This window comes from Bombina bombina, chromosome 7 (assembly GCF_027579735.1).
Source record: "Bombina bombina isolate aBomBom1 chromosome 7, aBomBom1.pri, whole genome shotgun sequence".
In the NCBI taxonomy this organism is placed as follows: Eukaryota; Metazoa; Chordata; class Amphibia; order Anura; family Bombinatoridae; genus Bombina; species Bombina bombina.
The window spans coordinates 437,729,602-437,752,454 of record NC_069505.1 but is presented as its reverse complement, the minus strand read 5'-3'; the positions used below and the strand labels follow the sequence as shown (position 1 = coordinate 437,752,454).

At 41.7% G+C, this 22,853-nt stretch overlaps 1 protein-coding gene across 4 annotated transcripts in view; it reads left to right on the top strand.

Moving 5' to 3' along the window:
- The window catches only part of FAM234B (family with sequence similarity 234 member B), a 252,840-nt gene that overhangs the window by 57,475 nt on the left and 172,512 nt on the right, over positions 1-22,853 (top strand). For all 4 annotated transcript variants that reach the window (XM_053721349.1, XM_053721347.1, XM_053721346.1 and 1 more), the window contains exons 2-5: positions 6,931-7,329; positions 7,909-8,004; positions 10,908-11,096; positions 11,260-11,390. In XM_053721349.1, coding sequence (XP_053577324.1) covers positions 6,931-7,329; positions 7,909-8,004; positions 10,908-11,096; positions 11,260-11,390 — 815 coding nt within the window. The remainder of the gene's footprint in view (positions 1-6,930; positions 7,330-7,908; positions 8,005-10,907; positions 11,097-11,259; positions 11,391-22,853) is intronic.

Genomic DNA, 22,853 nt, shown 5'->3' with positions numbered 1-22,853 from the left:
AATAACAACGATATATATATGTTGATCTCAGTACTTATCTTTACCCTGTTGTAGAGATCAATTACAGGACTTCTAGCCCTTTAATTTTCTACCATGTGTTCTCCTTCGCTGCGTGTGAGATTAACCTAATCTCCAGGATTTTCTTAGCTAGTTACCTCCTACCCATCAGCTTCTTGGTAATGGCTCTGTGTGTCTCTTCATATCTTTTGTGCCTTCTGTTAGGGGTTCTGGGAGGCTATTTCCATGTTGAAGACCACCTGACAAAGGATGGATCAGGGTAAGGGGGAAAAGGAATCAACTTTCCGGCTGGTACAGCCCGGCTTGCTTGTTCTTGCTTACGTTTTCAGCTCCTATCTCAATTTTAGCGGCAGGAGAAACCGTGTTACCCGTCTCCTCCACCAACTTGCGACTGGGGTTTTGGAAGTGCTCTATCGGTTGGTCTGTACCTCTTTCCTTTACGGTAACTGTTGTGCCTTTTTCTCCTTCCTTCCACCACCATATACTGCTCAGCTTGTAGCGTGTAGCTTTCCCAGAGCTAGTGTGGCTCTAGAGAGTGAGCCTTCGTGGCTAACGAGACTTCCTGCTCTCCTATGTGTGCCTCAGATGGGGGACAAATCCTCCGATTCGGTCACCGAATAGACCAGGTGTGTGTGGAAAAAGACAGTACACACCATCGGCTGTGGAGAGCAGTGGGAAGCCTAGGTGTAGCTGTAACACCCGGGACGCCAACTTCATGCGTCTTCATAGGTCCCTCCCACAATTGGAAGGGACAGGGATATCTGTCTTATTAATGGGTATTGTATGTGCCAGGCAATGTATATGTCTTATTAATGGGTATTGAATGTGCCAGGCATTGTAGGGCAAGTGATATGTCTTATTAATGGGTATGATGTTTAAATTACTTCCCTCTTCAGTATCTTCTGTTTTGTCCTTGTCTGTTGGTGTTGCAGGGTCTGAACTTACTTGACTCTATTTCACCTTTCTCCAACATAGGTGTGTCCGGTCCACGGCGTCATCCTTACTTGTGGGATATTCTCTTCCCCAACAGGAAATGGCAAAGAGCCCAGCAAAGCTGGTCACATGATCCCTCCTAGGCTCCGCCTACCCTAGTCATTCTCTTTGCCGTTGTACAGGCAACATCTCCACGGAGATGGCTTAGAGTTTTTTAGTGTTTAACTGTAGTTTTTCATTATTCAATCAAGAGTTTGTTATTTTCAAATAGTGCTGGTACGTACTATTTACTCAGAAACAGAAAAGAGATGAAGAATTCTGTTTGTATGAGGAAAATGATTTTAGCAACCGTAACTAAAATCCATGGCTGTTCCACACAGGACTGTTGAGAGCAATTAACTTCAGTTGGGGGAACAGTTTGCAGTCTCTTGCTGCTTGAGGTATGACACATTCTAACAAGACGATGTAATGCTGGAAGCTGTCATTTTCCCTATGGGATCCGGTAAGCCATGTTTATTACGATTGTAAATAAGGGCTTCACAAGGGCTTATTTAAACTGTAGACTTTTTTTGGGCTAAATCGATTGATATTAACACTTATTTAGCCTTGAGGAATCATTTATTCTGGGTATTTTGATTTAATAATATCGGCAGGCACTGTTTTAGACACCTTATTCTTTAGGGGCTTTCCCAAAGCATAGGCAGAGTCTCATTTTCGCGCCGGTGTTGCGCACTTGTTTTTGAGAGGCATGGCATGCAGTCGCATGTGAGAGGAGCTCTGATACTCATAAAAGACTTCTGAAGGCGTCATTTGGTATCGTATTCCCCTTTGGGTTTGGTTGGGTCTCAGCAAAGCAGATACCAGGGACTGTAAAGGGGTTTAAAGCTTAAAACGGCTCCGGTTCCGTTATTTTAAGGGTTAAAGCTTCCAAAATTGGTGTGCAATATTTTCAAGGCTTTAAGACGCTGTGGTGAAAATTTGGTGAATTTTGAACAATTCCTTCATGTTTTTTCGCAATTGCAGTAATAAAGTGTGTTCAGTTTAAAATTTAAAGTGACAGTAACGGTTTTATTTTAAAACGTTTTTTGTACTTTCTGATCAAGTTTATGCCTGTTTAACATGTCTGAACTACCAGATAGACTGTGTTCTGAATGTGGGGAAGCCAGAATTCCTATTCATTTAAATAAATGTGATTTATGTGATAATGACAATGATGCCCAAGATGATTCCTCAAGTGAGGGGAGTAAGCATGGTACTGCATCATTCCCTCCTTCGTCTACACGAGTCTTGCCCACTCAGGAGGCCCCTAGTACATCTAGCGCGCCAATACTCCTTACTATGCAACAATTAACGGCTGTAATGGATAATTCTGTCAAAAACATTTTAGCCAAAATGAACCCTTGTCAGCGTAAGCGTGGATGCTCTGTTTTAGTTACTGAAGAGCATGACGACGCTGATATTAATATCTCTGAAGGGCCCCTAACCCAATTTGAGGGGGCCAGGGAGGTTTTGTCTGAGGGAGAAATTACTGATTTAGGGAACATTTCTCAGCAGGCTGAATCTGATGTGATTACATTTAAATTTAAATTGGAACATCTCCGCATTTTGCTTAAGGAGGTATTATCCACTCTGGATGATTGTGAAAATTTAGTCATCCCAGAGAAACTATGTAAAATGGACAAGTTCCTAGAGGTGCCGGGGCTCCCAGAAGCTTTTCCTATACCCAAGCGGGTGGCGGACATTGTTAATAAAGAATGGGAAAGGCCCGGTATTCCTTTCGTCCCTCCCCCCATATTTAAAAAATTGTTTCCTATGGTCGACCCCAGAAAGGACTTATGGCAGTCAGTCCCCAAGGTCGAGGGAGCGGTTTCTACTTTAAACAAACGCACCACTATTCCCATAGAGGATAGTTGTGCTTTCAAAGATCCTATGGATAAAAAATTAGAAGGTTTGCTTAAAAAGATGTTTGTTCAGCAGGGTTACCTTCTACAACCCATTTCATGCATTGTCCCTGTCACTACAGCCGCATATTTCTGGTTTGATGAACTGCTTAAGGTGCTCGATAGTGACTCTCCTCCTTATGAGGAGATTATGGACAGAATCAATGCTCTCAAATTGGCTAATTCTTTCACTCTAGACGCCTCTTTGCAATTGGATAAGTTAGCGATTAAGAACTCTGGGTTTGCTATTGTGGCGCGCAGAGCGCTTTGGTTGAAATCTTGGTCGGCTGATGCGTCTTCCAAGAACAAGCTACTAAACATTCCTTTCAAGGGGAAAACGCTGTTTGGTCCTGACTTGAAAGAGATTATATCTGATATCACTGGGGGTAAGGGCCACGCCCTTCCTCAGGATCGGCCCTTCAAGGCAAAAAATAGACCTAATTTTCGTCCCTTTCGTAAAAACGGACCAGCCCAAGGTGCTACGTCCTCTAAGCAAGAGGGTAATACTTCTCAGGCCAAGCCAGCTTGGAGACCAATGCAAGGCTGGAACAAGGGAAAGCAGGCCAAGAAACCTGCCACTGCTACCAAGACAGCATGAAATATTGGCCCCCGATCCGGGACCGGATCTGGTGGGGGGCAGACTCTCTCTCTTCGCTCAGGCTTGGGCAAGAGATGTTCTGGATCCTTGGGCGCTAGAAATAGTCTCCCAGGGTTATCTTCTGGAATTCAAGGGACTTCCCCCAAGGGGGAGGTTCCACAAGTCGCAGTTGTCTTCAGACCACATAAAAAGACAGGCGTTCTTACATTGTGTAGAAGACCTGTTAAAAATGGGAGTGATTCATCCTGTTCCATTAAGAGAACAAGGGATGGGGTTCTACTCCAATCTGTTCATAGTTCCCAAAAAAGAGGGAACGTTCAGACCAATCCTAGATCTCAAGATCTTAAACAAATTTCTCAAGGTCCCATCGTTCAAGATGGAAACCATTCGAACTATCCTTCCTTCCATCCAGGAAGGTCAATTTATGACCACGGTGGATTTAAAGGATGCGTATCTACATATTCCTATCCACAAGGAACATCATCGGTTCCTAAGGTTTGCATTCCTGGACAAACATTACCAGTTCGTGGCGCTTCCTTTCGGATTAGCCACTGCTCCAAGGATTTTCACAAAGGTACTAGGGTCCCTTCTAGCGGTGCTAAGACCAAGGGGCATTGCAGTAGTACCTTACCTGGACGACATTCTGATTCAAGCGTCGTCCCTTCCTCAAGCAAAGGCTCACACGGACATTGTCCTGGCCTTTCTCAGATCTCACGGCTGGAAAGTGAACGTGGAAAAGAGTTCTCTATCCCCGTCAACAAGGGTTCCCTTCTTGGGAACAATTATAGACTCCTTAGAAATGAGGATCTTTCTAACAGAGGCCAGAAAAACAAAGCTTCTGGACTCTTGTCGGATACTTCATTCCGTTCCTCTTCCTTCCATAGCTCAGTGCATGGAAGTGATCGGGTTGATGGTGGCGGCAATGGACATAGTTCCTTTTGCGCGCATTCATCTAAGACCATTACAACTGTGCATGCTCAGTCAGTGGAATTGGGACTATACAGACTTGTCTCCGAAGATACAAGTAAATCAGAGGACCAGAGACTCACTCCGTTGGTGGCTGTCCCTGGACAATCTGTCTCAAGGGATGATGTTCCACAGACCAGAGTGGGTCATTGTCACGACCGACGCCAGTCTGATAGGCTGGGGCGCGGTCTGGGGATCCCTGAAAGCTCAGGGTCTTTGGTCTCGGGAAGAATCTCTTCTACCGATAAATATTCTGGAACTGAGAGCGATATTCAATGCGCTCCAGGCCTGGCCCCAGCTTGCGAGGACCAGGTTCATACGGTTTCAATCAGACAACATGACGACTGTGGCGTACATCAACCATCAGGGGGGAACAAGGAGTTCCCTAGCGATGGAAGAAGTAACCAAAATTATTCTTTGGGCGGAGTCTCACTCCTGCCACCTGTCTGCTATCCACATCCCAGGAGTGGAAAATTGGGAAGCGGATTTTCTGAGTCGTCAGACATTGCATCCGGGGGAGTGGGAACTCCATCCGGAAATCTTTGCCCGAGTCACTCACCTGTGGGGCATTCCAGACATGGATCTGATGGCCTCTCGTCAGAACTTCAAAGTTCCTTGCTACGGGGCCAGATCCAGGGATCCCAAGGCGGCTCTAGTGGATGCACTAGTAGCACCTTGGACCTTCAAACTAGCTTATGTGTTCCCGCCATTTCCTCTCATCCCCAGGCTGATAGCCAGGATCAAGCAGGAGAGGGCGTCGGTGATCTTGATAGCTCCTGCGTGGCCACGCAGGACTTGGTATGCAGATCTGGTGAATATGTCATCGGCTCCACCTTGGAAGCTACCTTTGAGACGAGACCTTCTTGTTCAGGGTCCGTTCGAACATCCGAATCTGGTTTCACTCCAGCTGACTGCTTGGAGATTGAACGCTTGATTTTATCGAAGCGAGGATTCTCAGATTCTGTGATCGATACTCTTGTTCAGGCCAGAAAGCCTGTGACTAGAAAGATTTACCACAAAATTTGGAAAAAATATATCTGTTGGTGTGAATCTAAAGGATTCCCTTGGGACAAGGTTAAGATTCCTAGGATTCTATCCTTCCTTCAAGAAGGATTGGAGAAAGGATTATCTGCAAGTTCCCTGAAGGGACAGATTTCTGCCTTGTCGGTATTACTTCACAAAAAGCTGGCAGCTGTGCCAGATGTTCAAGCCTTTGTTCAGGCTCTGGTTAGAATCAAGCCTGTTTACAAACCTTTGACTCCTCCTTGGAGTCTCAATTTAGTTCTTTCAGTTCTTCAGGGGGTTCCGTTTGAACCCTTACATTCCGTTGATATTAAGTTATTATCTTGGAAAGTTTTGTTTTTAGTTGCGATTTCTTCTGCTAGAAGAGTCTCAGAATTATCTGCTCTGCAGTGTTCTCCTCCTTATCTGGTGTTCCATGCAGATAAGGTGGTTTTACGTACTAAACCTGGTTTTCTTCCAAAAGTTGTTTCTAACAAAAACATTAACCAGGAGATTATCGTACCTTCTCTGTGTCCAAAACCAGTTTCAAAGAAGGAACGTTTGTTGCACAATTTGGATGTTGTTCGCGCTCTAAAATTCTATTTAGATGCTACAAAGGATTTTAGACAAACATCTTCCTTGTTTGTTGTTTATTCAGGTAAAAGGAGAGGTCAAAAAGCAACTTCTACCTCTCTCTCTTTTTGGATTAAAAGCATCATCAGATTGGCTTACGAGACTGCCGGACGGCAGCCTCCCGAAAGAATCACAGCTCATTCCACTAGGGCTGTGGCTTCCACATGGGCCTTCAAGAACGAGGCTTCTGTTGATCAGATATGTAGGGCAGCGACTTGGTCTTCACTGCACACTTTTACCAAATTTTACAAGTTTGATACTTTTGCTTCTTCTGAGGCTATTTTTGGGAGAAAGGTTTTGCAAGCCGTGGTGCCTTCCATTTAGGTGACCTGATTTGCTCCCTCCCTTCATCCGTGTCCTAAAGCTTTGGTATTGGTTCCCACAAGTAAGGATGACGCCGTGGACCGGACACACCTATGTTGGAGAAAACAGAATTTATGTTTACCTGATAAATTTCTTTCTCCAACGGTGTGTCCGGTCCACGGCCCGCCCTGTTTTTTTTAATCAGGTCTGATATTTTATTTTCTTTAACTACAGTCACCACGGTACCATATGGTTTCTCCTATGCAAATATTCCTCCTTAACGTCGGTCGAATGACTGGGGTAGGCGGAGCCTAGGAGGGATCATGTGACCAGCTTTGCTGGGCTCTTTGCCATTTCCTGTTGGGGAAGAGAATATCCCACAAGTAAGGATGACGCCGTGGACCGGACACACCGTTGGAGAAAGAAATTTATCAGGTAAACATAAATTCTGTTTTTTGGAAATATTTTATTCAAGAGAATGATCATCATTATTGGTTGCATTTCATCTGGTTACTGTACTTTTTTTCTTCCCTTCAGGAAAGAAGTCCCATGATCCTCGGGAATATGACCCTCTCACACAGGCAGACAGTGACGAAAGTGAAGATGATCTGGTGATAAACATCCAGCAGAATGGAGGGGTTCAGAATGGTAAGGGTTCCAGGGGGACAACTCATGACCAGAACTTGGATCCTCAGAGGGCCTCTAAAAGAGTCATGCAGCGTCCTGTGGAAAGTAAGCAGGACTGCTTGATCACTGCTGGAGAACATGAATTAGAAATCAAAGCAACTTCATCCCTGGTGTCCTATGTGAGGACCACCATCTTCCTACTTACTGTCATCATCTCCATGATCATGGTTTTGGTATGCGCTTTTCTCATCCCGTGTCCACACAGAGATCAGCACAACCTCTGGACTGTGAAAATTGGCCAAGAGACAGGTGAGCCAAGAGTAACTGGGGCTTTGGGGACACACTGGGTGACTTGGTTGACAGTTGTAAACCAGTATCCCCAGGTGTTGCTCAGAGTATACATGAAGGCCCTGGAAATGTTCAGTGTGGTAACAAAAAACACAAAAGCTCTAACCCATTACCCCTGCTCAAGGAAAACATTAACAGGCAGTAATGTAAATGAAACTGTCGCCTACCATGGCTATATAGATTTTGGTGGAGGCAATACTGTGGTTGGGTATAGCTGTGTGCTGATAAGGTGCTGCATGGGAGGGGCTGTGTGCTGAAGAGGGGCAGTGTGGGTTTTTGCTTAAAAAGGGCTGCATGGCTGTGTGTTGAAGAGATGCTGTGTGCTGAAGAAGCAATGTGTGGGTGTGATGTGTGCTGAAGAGGCACTTTGTGGGTGTGGCTGTGTGCTGATGAAGTGCTGTGTGGGTGTTGCACTTAGGTTTAGGCAAATGTCATTGGCTGTGTTAAGATTTACTGCAGTTGCACTGGTTACATCTATTTGTACTTCACACTTGAAGCTCTCTTCCGTTTTTTGGTTCTCATTCTGTTTGTCTCACACAGGCGTCTCATCTACTCTTGAACTTTTTGATGTGAACAAGGACGGTGTACCTGACATCTTGCTGTCATTCTTATCTAATAAAGTCAATGCATCCCAGGGTAAGACACTGTGGTCTATCATATGTGGGGCTGACAACTCCCCTAATGTGACTCTGCGTAGCTACTGCAAATCTGTATTTCCCTTGTTTATTCTCCTCTCTCTCCTGTAACCCGTTATACGTCCTATTCTTTCTCCTGCAATGCAACCTGTTATACATTCTCCTTTCTCATGTAACCCGCTATACATTCTCCTCTCTCTCCTGCAACCCGTTATACATTCTCCTCTATCCTATAACCCATTATACGTCCTCTCCTCTTTTCTGCATCCCGTTATACATTCTCCTTTCTCATGTAACCCGCTATAGATTCTCCTCTCTCTCCTGTAACCGGCTATACAGTCTCCTCTCTCTCCTTTAACCCGCTATACGTTCTCCTCTCTCTCCTGTAACCCGCTATACATTCTCCTCTACTGTAACCCGCTATACATTCTCCTCTCTCTCCTGTAACCCGCTATACAGTCTCCTCTCCTGTAACTGGCTATACATTCTCCTCTCTCTCCTGTGACTGGCTATACGTTTTCCTCTCTCTCCTGTAACCCGCTGTACGTTATCCTCTCTCTCCTCTAACCCGCTATACATTCTCCTCTCTCTCCTGTGACCCGCTATACATTCTCCTCTCTCTCCTGTAACCCGCTATACATTCTCCTCTCTCTCCTGTGACCCGCTATACATTCTCCTCTCTCTCCTGTAACCCGCTATACATTCTCCTCTCTCTCCTGTAACCCGCTATACATTCTCATCTCTCTCTCCTGTAACCGGCTATACATTCTCCTCTCTGTCCTGTAACCCGCTATACATTCTCCTCCCTCTCCTGTAACCCGCTATATTTTCTCTTCTCTCCTGTAACCAGCTATTAGTTCTCATCTCTCTCCTGTAACCGGCTATACATTCTCCTCTCTCTCCTGTAACCCCCTATACATTCTCATCTCTCTCTCCTGTAACCGGCTATCCATTCTCCTCTCTGTCCTGTAACCCGCTATACATTCTCCTCTCTCTCCTGTAACCCGCTATACATTCTCCTCTCTTTCCTGTAACCCGCTATATGTTCTCCTCTCTCTCCTGTAACCCGCTATTAGTTCTCCTCTCTCTACTGTAACCCGCTATACGTTCTCCTTTCTCTCCTGTAACCGGCTATACATTCTCATCTCTTTCTCCTGTAACCGGCTATACATTCTCCTCTCTCTCTCCTGTAACCCGCTATACATTCTCATCTCTCTCTTCTGTAACTAGCTATACATTCTCATCTCTCTCTCCTGTAACTAGCTATACATTCTCCTCTCTCTTCTGTAACCCGCTATACATTCTCCTATCTCTCCTGTAACCCGCTATACATTCTCATCTCTCTCCTGTAACCCGCTATACGTTCTCCTATCTCTCCTGTAACTGGCTATACGTTCTCCTATCTCTCCTGTAACCCACTATACGTTCTCCTCTCTCTCCTGTAACCCGCTATACGTTCTCCTCTCTCTCCTGTAACCCGCTATACGTTCTCCTCTCTCTCCTGTAACCGGCTATACGTTCTCCTCTCTCTCCTGTAACCCACTATACGTTCTCCTCTCTCTCCTGTAACCCGCTATACGTTCTCCTATCTCTCCTGTAACCGGCTATACGTTCTCCTATCTCTCCTGTAACCCACTATACGTTCTCCTCTCTCTCCTGTAACCCGCTATACGTTCTCCTCTCTCTCCTGTAACCCGCTATACGTTCTCCTCTCTCTCCTGTAACCGGCTATACGTTCTCCTCTCTCTCTTGTAACCCGCTGTACATTCTCCTTTCTCTCCTGTAACCCGCTGTACATTCTCCTCTCTCTCCTGTAACCCGCTATACGTTCTCCTCTCTCTCCTGTAACCCGCTATACGTTCTCCTCTCTCTCCTGTAACCCGCTATACGTTCTCCTCTCTCTCCTGTAACCCGCTGTACATTCTCCTTTCTCTCCTGTAACCCGCTGTACATTCTCCTCTCTCTCCTGTAACCCGCTATGCGTTCTCCTTTCTCTCCTGTAACCCGCTATACGTTCTCCTCTCTCTCCTGTAACCCGCTATACGTTCTCCTCTCTCTCCTGTAACCCGCTGTACATTCTCCTTTCTCTCCTGTAACCCGCTGTACATTCTCCTCTCTCTCCTGTAACCCGCTATACGTTCTCCTCTCTCTCCTGTAACCCGCTGTACATTCTCCTTTCTCTCCTGTAACCCGCTGTACATTCTCCTCTCTCTCCTGTAACCCGCTGTACATTCTCCTCTCTCTCCTGTAACCCGCTATACGTTCTCCTCTCTCTCCTGTAACCCGCTATACGTTCTCCTCTCTCTCCTGTAACCCGCTATACGTTCTCCTCTCTCTCCTGTAACCCGCTGTACATTCTCCTCTCTCTCCTGTAACCCGCTATACGTTCTCCTCTCTCTCTTGTAACCCGCTGTACATTCTCCTTTCTCTCCTGTAACCCGCTATACGTTCTCCTCTTTCTCCTGTAACCCGCTATACGTTCTCCTCTCTCTCCTGTAACCCGCTATACATTCTCCTCTCTCTCCTGTAACCCGCTGTACATTCTCCTCTCTCTCCTGTAACCCGCTATACGTTCTCCTCTCTCTCTTGTAACCCGCTGTACATTCTCCTCTCTCTCCTGTAACCCGCTATACGTTCTCCTCTCTCTCCTGTAACCCGCTATACGTTCTCCTCTCTCTCCTGTAACCCACTATACGTTCTCCTCTCTCTCCTGTAACCCGCTATACGTTCTCTTCTCTCTCCTGTAACCCGCTATACGTTCTCCTCTCTCTCCTGTAACCCGCTATACGTTCTCCTATCTCTCCTGTAACCCACTATACGTTCTCCTCTCTCTCCTGTAACCCGCTATACGTTCTCCTCTCTCTCCTGTAACCCGCTATACGTTCTCCTCTCTCACATATGTAGATGTCCCAAAGCACCAGATGACAGTTGCAGCCCTCTCTGGTGTTAACAGCACAATGCTGTGGAGTGTTCTTGTGCCAGAGGATGTGAGGAGCATACAGTGCGGCCGAGTAGTCTTGGGTGCCCAGCAGGATGAGACGTGTCTCCTTACTGGGACTTCCAAACTTTTCCAGCTCATCAGCGCCTCCTCAGGTAGCTGCAGTGTGACCTAGAATATAATAGCACGTCATGTAATATATGTATGTAGTCTGTCAGGAGTTGTATCCAATCACCACTGAGAATTGTTGTCAGCTGTATTTGTTCTCTCATTTATGTAAAAGCAGAAATTCAGCTTCTCTGCCATGTCTCATCCTAGGGAAGACTCTCTGGACTATGAGTCCAAACCACGTCTCCAGTGGGACCCTGGCCGCACCAGCTGTGATTCTGCCTAACCTGGACGAAGATAACATCAGTGACTTATTGGTTCTCACTATAGGGGAGATCCAGGTAACAATCTGTATTGCCTCACGGGGCAGGGGGTGCACCTGGGTAATCTGATCAGTTGGCTTCCTAAGCAGTGCCCTCTGCCAGCTCTTCTTGCCCCCTGCCAGCTCCTCTTGCCCCCGGCTAGCACCTCTCGCCCTCTGCCAGCTCTTCTTGCCCCCTGCTAGCCCCTCTCGCTCTCTGCCAGCTCCTTTTGCCCCCTGCCATCTCTACTCGCTCTCTGACAGTTTTTCTTGTCCCCTGCCAGTTCCTCTTGCCCCCAGCTAGCCCCTCTTGACCTCTGCCAGCTCCTTTTGCCCCCTGCCAGCTCTATTTGCTCTCTGCCAGTTCTTCTTGCCCCCAGCTAGTCTCTCTTGCCCTCTGTCAGCTCGTTTTCTCCCTGGCAGCTTTTCTACTTAATGTACTATGAGGACACATGATTTGGGGATATTTTCAGAGCAAAAGAAACAGTAAAGTGAAAATTAAAGTGACACTGAACCCAAATTTTTTCTTTCATGATTCAGATAGAGCATGTAATTTTAAGCAACTTTCTAATTTACTTCTATTATCAAATTTTCTTCGTTCTCTTGCTATCTTTATTTGAAAAGAAGGCATCTAAGCTAAGGAGCCAGTAAATTGTTGTTTCAGAACCATGGACAGCACTTGTTTTAAGGTGCTGTCCAATCAGCAAGGACAACCCAGGTTGTTTGCCAAAAATGGGTCGGCATCTAAACTTACATTCTTGCTTTTCAAATAAACATACCAAGAGAATGAAGAAAATTTGATAATAGGAGTAAATTAGAAAGTTGCTTAAAATTGTTGCTCTATCTGAATCACAATCGAAAATTTTTGGGTTCAGTGCCCCTTTAAACTTAAATGATTCAGACAGAGAAGCTAATTTAAAAACTTTCCAATTTACTTCTTATCTAATTTGCTTTGTTCTTTTGTTACCCTTTGTTGAAAAGCATACCTATGTTAGGCTCACTAGCAGCAATGCATTACTGGGAGCTAGCTGCTGCTTGGTTGCTGCAAATATATATCCCCAGCCACTGTCTCACCAGATGTGCTCAGCTAGCTCCCAGTAGTTAATTACAGCTCCTTCAACAAAGGACACCAAGAGAACAAAGCTAATGTAATAATAGAAGTAAACTGAAAGGTTGTATAAAATTGTATGTTCTGTCTTAATCACAAAGAAGCATTGTGGGTTACTTATTTTTTTAAAGGTACTTGAGACATTTCCTTCTTGTTTATAACAAACACTATTTATGCTTACATTAATAAAGTGCCGTTTGTGCAGTGTTTACCTGTAGGTATGTGCTTATTACTGACAGCAGTAACACCTCACATGTATAAAACCAGTCAGGATCATCTAATAAACCTTAAATTGTCTCTTTTACATGTGAATCTTAATCTCTTTCGTAAAATGATGATTGTCCACAGTCCTCCATAATATATGGGATATGTTTCCTGCCACTAGGAGGAGGTCAAGAACCCATACAAGACACATCCCATCTCTCTCTTTGTTTTGTTCTTGGCCTCATAGGAAAAGGTTGAGAATAGAGGTTGTTTCAGCTACTTGCTTATGGATTACAAGTTGGCAGCTTAGACCTATGTGAGACCCAGAGTTTCTGGGGAGTATAATTAACAAAGAAGACAGAAAAGACTCTTCACAGTATACATAGGAATACACTGTTATGTGCAAAGCATTTCCCTAATGGGACTTCAGCCATAACTAGTGTCACAGGGACTTGTCCCTAGCCTCCCCCTAAGGGACTCGGTATTTCCTACTGAAATTCTCTACGGTACTGGATACCTGCACTGGATGGACTCTCTACTGGATACAACTACAGCTGCATTTACAAGGATTTGATATTCCTGGTAAGTCAGTGGAGGGGTGTTGCATAAGGTAAGTGCCTTTAAACAGCACATGCACAGCCCAGAGGCTATTTGTAAGTATTCTGACACAGGTACAGCATAGCCATGGGACTCAACCTGCTCCCCTCATGACACAATTTTTTCTCTACTTATCATGTCCCTTACAATTCTACTAGCATTGGGAAAATTATTAGGGAAACCTCTGATCCTTTTTAGCCCTCTGGCATCTTTAGGGATTATTATTTGAGCACTTTAAATAAATGATTGTATGGCCCGGCAATCGCTTTGTGTATGATGCAGTTCAGCAGTGCAGGCTCCGGTTATGCTGGGGAACACATTTTGACAGGGTTTAAAGGATTATTATGCTTGGTGCACTATATTTTATTTACAAATAGCCAAAAGTGTTATTTTCATTATACAAAGACACCAGCTTTACTCCTGGCTGTAGCTACGTCACCTCAGTGTTTCCAGGCCTTTCTCTCTCTCTCTCACTATCTATCCAGAGCCTCTGACTATATTTGAACTACAAACAGTTGGGGCCTATTCCTAAACAGATTATAACCTGATTTTCAGTGCCTGCCAATCCCAGGAAGGGGGTAAGTACCCATACAGAAGCTGCCAGGGGGTACATATGGGCATCTTCTTATTTCTAAGGGCTATAAAGCTGATTACATTGGGAGATTGTATAAGTGTCTGAGGGAGTATTTTATAGTGTAGAGGGCTCTCTACCAGGTTTTGTCTGTACTGTCTATTATATAGGGTGTCATTATATACTGTTATATAAGTACAAACATGGAAGAAAATATTCTGTCCCCACTGATATTTCCATATAGGAGCCAGTTACAGATATCCCTCTATACACAAATATATGTTTATTTTGCAAAGGTGTTCCAGTATGTCAGGTCACTCAAAATCTGTAAGAACTCTATACCTCAAATGTTGCTACATATCAGCCGCAACAGTCTAATGTTCAGAGGGAAATCTCCCTGTACTTTATAATCATTGGGAAAACTACTGTTTTTACTCCTTAAGATAAAAATATATATACATAATAGTGACTGTTTAAGGCTGTCCCCAAACTAAGTAAGTGTTAGCATAAATCTGGGGTTTTAACTCAGTTGTCTGAGGTAAATGTGCAAAATATTTTTTTGTGCTGATAACCTAAGGTTCAGAATTGATAACATCATCTTTGAAGGGTTTTTGTTATAAAGACCTTAGGCAGCTGTACACCATAGCACATTCTTATGTGATCTGCAGTGAACCCAATTTATTATAATATGTGCAATTATATATTGTAGTAAACACAATAACATATGGTGCCATTACCATTTATTATAACTATCTGAGCTGTTATTTATAAGTCAATTAAGCATTGTACAGGGGATGTAAACAGATAGGTGTGTTTTTTTATGTCAGTCTGCATTTTATATACTGTTGTACACTTTATAGCCTTTGGTATATTATTTGCTGTAATGTACATCATGCAGTGTCTGTACACTATTCTGTTAAACAAATAATAATTTCTACATAGGCAGAACTCCTGTCTTTGGATGCAAGACATTACATGTCTTATGCTATTAGTGTAAACAATTCTATAGTATATACCTCTCATTTATTGTGCTCTGCATGTTTATTTCCTATTGCAGTTTTCTGGATTTATCTGTATTTTTTATTTTATTTTATTAGTTTTTTATTGAGGATTTTCAAACAATACAGCAGTAGGTAATAGTCACAGGAAATACAATTGTAAACTCAAAAAACATACCAAATACAAGTATAGGATATATTGACATTAGAAATTGAAATAAGAAGTGACATGAACTTCTGAATCCTCCTTTTTATGATAATAAGAGCTTATTGGGGGACTACTGAGCAGACCACGTATGGGTCAAATAGTCATAAAAATGATGCAAGCATGGTAGTCTCTAGGGGGCCCCATCTGGCCCCTATGATGAATATATATAGGGGAAGTGGGGATAGTCAGCGGGCAGAGAGCCGCTTTAAAATAAATGGAAGTAAAAGAAGGGGGGGCGGAGCCAATTATATCAAAACAATGATATATCTGAGAAAGTGGAGAAATGAGTTGGTGACATGTACAGAGGAGGGAATATATAAGGCACCATGTAGAAGTAATATAATTTACAATAGTGGAGTGGATTTGAAGTGCTACACTTAGGACTTTTCTTGAAATAATAGCCACAAGCACAAATTAACAGCGGCACTAAGGTACTATAGTATATAGCATCAGTAACAGGTTAACTGTATAATACTATTGAAAGAGCAAGAAGAAACTTGCTCTGAGAAGAATACACTTATAGCACTCTAGCTGGCTTTGAAGTAAAAACAATTAATCATGACACTGTTTTGGAGCTTGTGGGATGAATTAAAATTTAACTTTTATTAGTTATATTATAAAATAGGAAAAAATTATTAAAAATACACGTATGTATGCTCACTTAGGATTAATGGATGATACTTAGGATATCCTCCTGTATTGTATATGTGTATGTAGGTCAATAGTATCACCTTCACTGAACAGTTGAGATTTCTGTCTCTTACTTGTAATTACCACAGGGTTAATTATTTAAAGAATTTTATCCACTTTTAACAGTTGCTTGCGATTATTATGTTCAAACCATACGTTGGCACCACATTAACACGTTAATGCACTATACTTTTTAAAGAGGCACATACGTTGTCATGTTTATATTATCCGTTGTGGTTTGAGTTGACAGGGTGTAAAAGCGAGTCTCGGTAGTGCTACAATATAATGCCCCAATTGTTTATTTGTTACCAATAATTTTTGATTAGCTATCATATGTTGTAACAAACACAGCATGGATCTGTCTTTGCATCTATTTTACCCCAATTGTCATCAGTGATTCAGATTAGGTTTTGAATGCGGTGTGCTTGATTATTCAAGCGTATATTTTATCTAACACACATAGTGCAGTTTTGAGTATCAAAGTATCAGTTAGTTAACAAAAGTTGACTACAGTAATTGTGAGTATAGCATAAGGCTGGCTAAAACACAGGAGCTCCTAGGACTCCTCACCAAGACCCTAATCTACCCGACATGTTTCGCCGTGAACCGGCATTTCTCTTGTTAAGTGTATCCAGTCCACGGATCATCCATTACTTATGGAATATATTCTCCTTCCCAACAGGGAATGATTCACGCAGCTTGGATGTTGGCTTTAAATAGTGTAAAATCCACGCCTACTTCTCTGACGTCATCCTATTGGGAAGTGTGTATTGGATGATACCTGTTCATACTCCTCAATTTGTGATGTAATTTTACGGAGTTTTTGATTGAACAGTGGGATATATCCAATACACACTTCCCAATAGGATGACGTCAGAGAAGTAGGCGTGGATTTTACACTATTTAAAGCCGACATCCAAGCGGCGCGAATCATCCCTTGAAAAAGCCGGTTCACGGCGAAACATGTCGGGTAGATTAGGGTCTTGGTGAGGAGTCCTAGGAGCTCCTGTGTTTTAGCCAGCCTTATGCTATACTCACAATTACTGTAGTCAACTTTTGTTAACTAACTGATACTTTGATACTCAAAACTGCACTATGTGTGTGATAAAATATACGCTTGAATAATCAAGCACACCGCATTCAAAACCTAATCTGAATCACCGATGACAATTGGGGTAAAATAGATGCAAAGACAGATCCATGCTGTGTTTGTTACAACATATGATAGCTAATCAAAAATTATTGGTAACAAATAAACAATTGGGGTATTATATTGTAGCACTACCGAGACTCGCTTTTACACCCTGTCAACTCAAACCACAACGGATAATATAAACATGACAACGTATGTGCCTCTTTAAAAAGTATAGTGTGTTTTTGGTGCCCAACAAACAAGTTTGTAATATATGAGATACTGTGTCAATATAAACTTTACTGGTTAAGAAAAATATTGTCCTTTAACATTACAAGTTATCTTACTATAATACTGAAGACACATTAATACGATCATAACATATTATATTTAAATCTCGGTAAGAGTTTATTGATATATGTCAACTACAACTTCATTTGATAATATTAATTAATATATCAATACACCAATATTCTAACACGCTTAAATGATAAAGTAAATAAGGTCATAATAGTTACAACATATTGGACACTATACTAATATCCCTTGGATGTTTTGGATACTTTACATTGTTTTAGGCAAACAACATTGTAGAAGTGCAATACCCCAATTGGATACTAAATAATACCCCACTCATACAGCGGGTTAGGGACCGGAGCCCCGCTGTAAAGTGAAAACCGCCTTAAAGTGGAACAAGGCAGTTTTAGCTTTCTTTTCACTTGCCAGTGTGTTTAAAAACTTAAAAACATGTTTTAACTAACTTATATTAGGTGTACAATAGCGCTAAGTTTAGTTTAACACTCGCACAGCACAGTATTCAATAAATACTGTACCTGTAAAATAGTGACAATCACTGCAGTACAATTTGCCAGAGTATAGCAATGAGACACAGATTGCACTGTAATGCTGTAAACAGAGTGAACTAAGCATAACAAAATGGTGCCAGTCACTTTTCTTGCAATCTCACGAAGATTACAGCACTGTTTTAAAATCCTTGGAGGTTGAACTTCAGCTCCACAAAGCGCTGTATTAGTGAAGCGCTGTAAAGTGAGGTATACCTGTACCAACAATACACAATAGTGTCCAAATAACACCATAATTACTGTGGCACAAGATCATACTATAGACACTGTATGTACAAAGGGTGAGACTTATGTTTATAAACGCTGTCAGCTTTAAATAAAAGGTGTCATATTCAACATACCCTAAACACAATGTGATCATTATTCTCTAATAATAAAGAGCTACAAGTTACTCTTCAATATAAGGTGTTTTGAGTAATGAACAAAACGTTTGAATGCTATAAATGAAATTCACACATAGCAATTGATCTTCCTAGTGTACAAAAACCACATCAATCCTTTACTGATATTGGTATTCAATATTTAACCCAGGAGGATAATATAAATATACATATAATTCAACTGTCCACTTGTAACCTTGCAATTTATGGGTAATTTCAAGCACACATAATACATATATAGTAAAAGTTTTATTCAAACTGAAACTTTGACATACAAAAATCAAAGGGCAAGTTTAAGTCCTGATGATAAACTAAACTGAAATATGTTGTTGTCAAATTTGTGTTAACGTGGTGCCAAGGTATGGTTTGAACATAATAATCGCAAGCAACTGTTAAAAGTGGATAAAATTCTTTAAATAATTAACCCTGTGGTAATTACAAGTAAGAGACAGAAATCTCAACTGTTCAGTGAAGGTGATACTATTGACCTACATACACATATACAATACAGGAGGATATCCTAACTAAGTATCATCCATTAATCCTAAGTGAGGATACATAAGTACATTTTTAATAATTTTTCCTATTTTATAATATAACTAATAAAAGTTAAATTTTTATTCATCCCACAAGCTCCAAAACAGTGTCATGATTAATTGTTTTTACTTCAAAGCCAGCTAGAGTGCTATAAGTGTATTCTTCTCAGAGCAAGTTTCTTCTTGCTCTTTCAATAGTAATTGTTCTACTACACTAGCACCAGGATCTATATTACAATAGTTTATTCTATAAAAACAAATAGATCATAGGTGGCATTAATTAACAAGTAGTGCCATTGGTATCCCCTCCCTTTTTTTTGATCAAGAATATAAGATATTACTATAGATATGGTAGAATGTGACGTTAAGCCTACATCGGAGTTATCGCATGAATATACTAGAGAAGAATGCATTTATGGATACCTAATTTTGACATAATATTAGCTAGAGACTAATAGCATACTTGGATATGATACAGAAGAGATAGTCTGAGAGAGATGCCCATGTTAGTAGCAAGGTGGTACATCTCCCCTGTCCTCTCAATAGAGCATACGTATGACAGTGAATAATATCTTATATTCTAAACGGTGGTCTACTGCTTATAAGGGTTGCAATAAGAGTAGATACAAAACAGGGGCTATTAGTGGTAGCTATATGAGTTTGCCTAGTATCTCAAGCAATATTTTAATATAAGCGGTGACCAGTGTCATACTAAGTAACCAATGTAAAGATTAAATATTAAGGTACAAAAAATAAACAATATAGAGAGAACCGAATATAATTCCAGGGACATGTGGTAAAGATAATACAAGCAGCACCTGCCTTAATCCAGATATTATATATTTATGTGCAGATTAAATTTCAAAAGGCACCACTACTGTACTTAGCCTATATGAAGTATTTAGGCCCCATGAAAGGATTAAACATTACATAAATATAATAATATGAAGCTAAACAGAACATTCTATACCAAAACATTATGTAAAATCTCCTAAATTGTGGCATATCATAGAGATCTACTGTTTTGTTACATGGGATTATGCATACCTCCTAAAAAACATATTCCAGTAAAGATAATCTAAATCTCTCCCAGTACTACAATACCTCCATGTGAAAGTTATGTGACACTAGAGGGTTACGATAGTGAGGGCAAGTGGGGTTAACATGAAGGGCTATTCTGCAACCTACTTGAATACCAAAACTAATCCCATATCCTCTATTGGGGATCCGGATAGCCATAATCGGCAGAGAGCATATAATAACAAGACATATCCCACAATTTAGCTAGGGAAGGAGTATGAACAGCATTTTAACGAGAGTAAACTAGGGAGTCGTTTATTAGCCCAGTAACACAAAAATCCTAATAGTATTTTATATAGGCTAATGTTAAGAAAGTTTTGGATACATTACAGCAGTGTTTTTCAACCAGTGTGCCGTGGCACACTAGTGTGCCGTGAGAGATCCTCAGGTGTGTCACGGCAGACTGACAACAGTGTGACATATTTTTTAAACTTTGCTTGTTTTTTACTCCCAGTGCAGGGATAGTTTGTAGGAGGCATGGCATAACAGCACAATACATACAGTATGTGTGTGTTTGTGTGTATGTGTATATATATATATATATATATATATATATATATATATATATATATATATATATATATATGCTGTATTAGGCTACAATGTGTGATTTTTTTGAAATTTTGGAATGGTGGTGTGCCACAGGATTTTTTAATGTAAAAAAGTGTGCCACGGCAAAAAAAAGGTTAAAAAATCACTGCATTACAGTATACACGTATCTATAACTAGATAGCAGGGTCCCATAGTACATTAGCGTAGTAGTACAGTGCAAGGAAATATGAAAAAAAAATGTAATCTGCTATCTCAGGACTACAATATATAAAGTAACTATTCTATGGAACATTTAAGGCATGTAACATAAAGAAATAAAATAACAAAGCTAACATTAGAACTAAATTAGAAACGGTGCTTATGTGAGCTAGGAGTCACAGTGCCCCCATCAACAAAAAGTATTATCATGTTAGGGCAGATATTCTGGGGCATACAGAAATTTACCCAATGCCATATCTAATCCTGTGAAGCAAGCTAAAATCTAAAGTCCAAAAAATGTTATTGGGAGAGCTAGGCTTCAGATCCAGGATGACAAGCCTAATCTTTGCGAAAGGAGAGGAGAAATGCATCAGTCTTCCGCTTCTCCCCTTTGGTATTGCAGAGGCCGCTAGGGAAGGGTAATACCGGGACTCCGGTACTCCTACAAGATGGCTAGTTGTACCTGTCTGATATATAACCAGAGTTCTTCCCTCTACTGTTGCAACTCCAAAATCTGAGATTCCCCGGGTTAACCGCAAAGAAGAGCGGCTGTCTGGAGCGTTATGATGGATGTCAAACAATGCCACAGTTCCTGGTGATTTCAAGGACTCCCGAGTGAGTGAGGTCTCCTCAGTGAAGAATCGCTTCAAAGCTAGGTCTCCTCTCCATGCAGAGGGTGCATGACTAGATGAGGTCAGTACCACAGTCTCCTCCAGGAGGTAGTTCTTACAAGTCGGCATGACCTCCTGAGGCTGAACTGTAAGACCCAGAGGGGGAGACAAAGCCATGGGAAATATGTCAGCATGTGTGCGCACAATATCAGAGCGTGATGCCTCTTTAGCCTCTATGTTGGCACACGTAGTCGGTGGATGATCGAGATCCAGAGTTTGTTCTAGAATATCATAGCCATGACTCACCGTAAGACTTCCAGAGGGGATCCCTAGGTCCTCTTGTAGCGTAAGTCCAAATGAGGTGCAGGACTCCTCGCTCTGAACTAGGTTACATCTTACAGCCTCATGTCTCAGAGACGGCGTGAGGGCCACTAATAAAGCCATGATGTCTTCCTTCATACTCTGATAATGTTGCTCCAGACATTGTTGTGTTTGCTGTTCCCATACATTTAGCGCTTCCATGTTGGCAGATCAATTTGGCTGTAGGTGCGTATGTAGTCTCTCCACGTGGCGTTGGCTAGTATATGGTATCACCTCCAGATTCACAGGATGGGATATCTTTAGTTTCCATAAATTAAGGATAGGTAATAGTTGTCTTCTGTTGGATCATAGTAAAAGTTTAAATCTTTTATACATACATTAAACCATGTAAGTATATCAGAGAACCTGGAGCTGCATAAAAACACGTCCAGTCTCCTCAACAGCTGGCTCCGCCCCCGGATTTATCTGTATTTTAATACAACAGTGGAGATCCTTTAGAGATATAATCTATGGGTATATTTTTATACCTATCCTATGTGTAATTTATATACACTAAGGCTCTTTCATGCAGATAGTAGACATTGGTCATGAATATTTTCACTATTTGTAGAGATTCTTTAGAGATAAGATACATTGGTATCTCTTTTATTCCATTGTAGGAGTGATTTATATGTATGCACATAAATTTATCATACAGACACTGGGAAAATTGTCCTATCCTTTCCGTACATAGACCATCTACTTGGGTATAAATCCCACATGTTATGGAGGACTGTGGACCATCATCATTATACAAAAGATTTATGCTTACCTGATAAATCCTTTTCTTTGTGAATGATACGTTCTAATGACCCCTCTATAAAGCTATACTTAAAACTAAGAGAGAGATAGGAGGGATTAAAGCTCTTGTATGGGCTCTTGACCTCCTCCTAGTGGCAGGAAATATATCCCATATGTAATGGAGGACTGTAGACCATCATCATTCCGAAAGAAAATAATTTATCAGTTAAATATACATTTTGTTTTCTTTTCTAAGATATGGAGAGTCCACAATGTTATTCAATTACTAGTGGGAATATCACTCCTGGCCAGCAGGAGGAGGCAAAGATCACCACAGCAAAGCTTTTAAGTGTCACTCCCTACCCATAATACCCAGTCATTCTCTTTGCCTCTGTCAATGGAAGAGGTGAAGTTTAGTGTCTGAAGAAATTAATTCCTTTTTTGGGTACTTTTCCCTGCAAGCAAGGATTTGGGTTTAGCTGAGTCCACGTCAGTCTCTTCAGTAGAGTAGTGGTGGCTTTTAAGCAGTTAGGAAGTTGTGAGGTAGTCCTTGCTTTGTTTCCTAACACATTATTGCCCATGGTACAGAAAGCCAGAGTTGGTTACTCTGTTCTTTTTCTACAGGCCTCTGTAAGGAGTATGTGTCCTTTCACGCCTTGTGAGCTGTCTTCCTG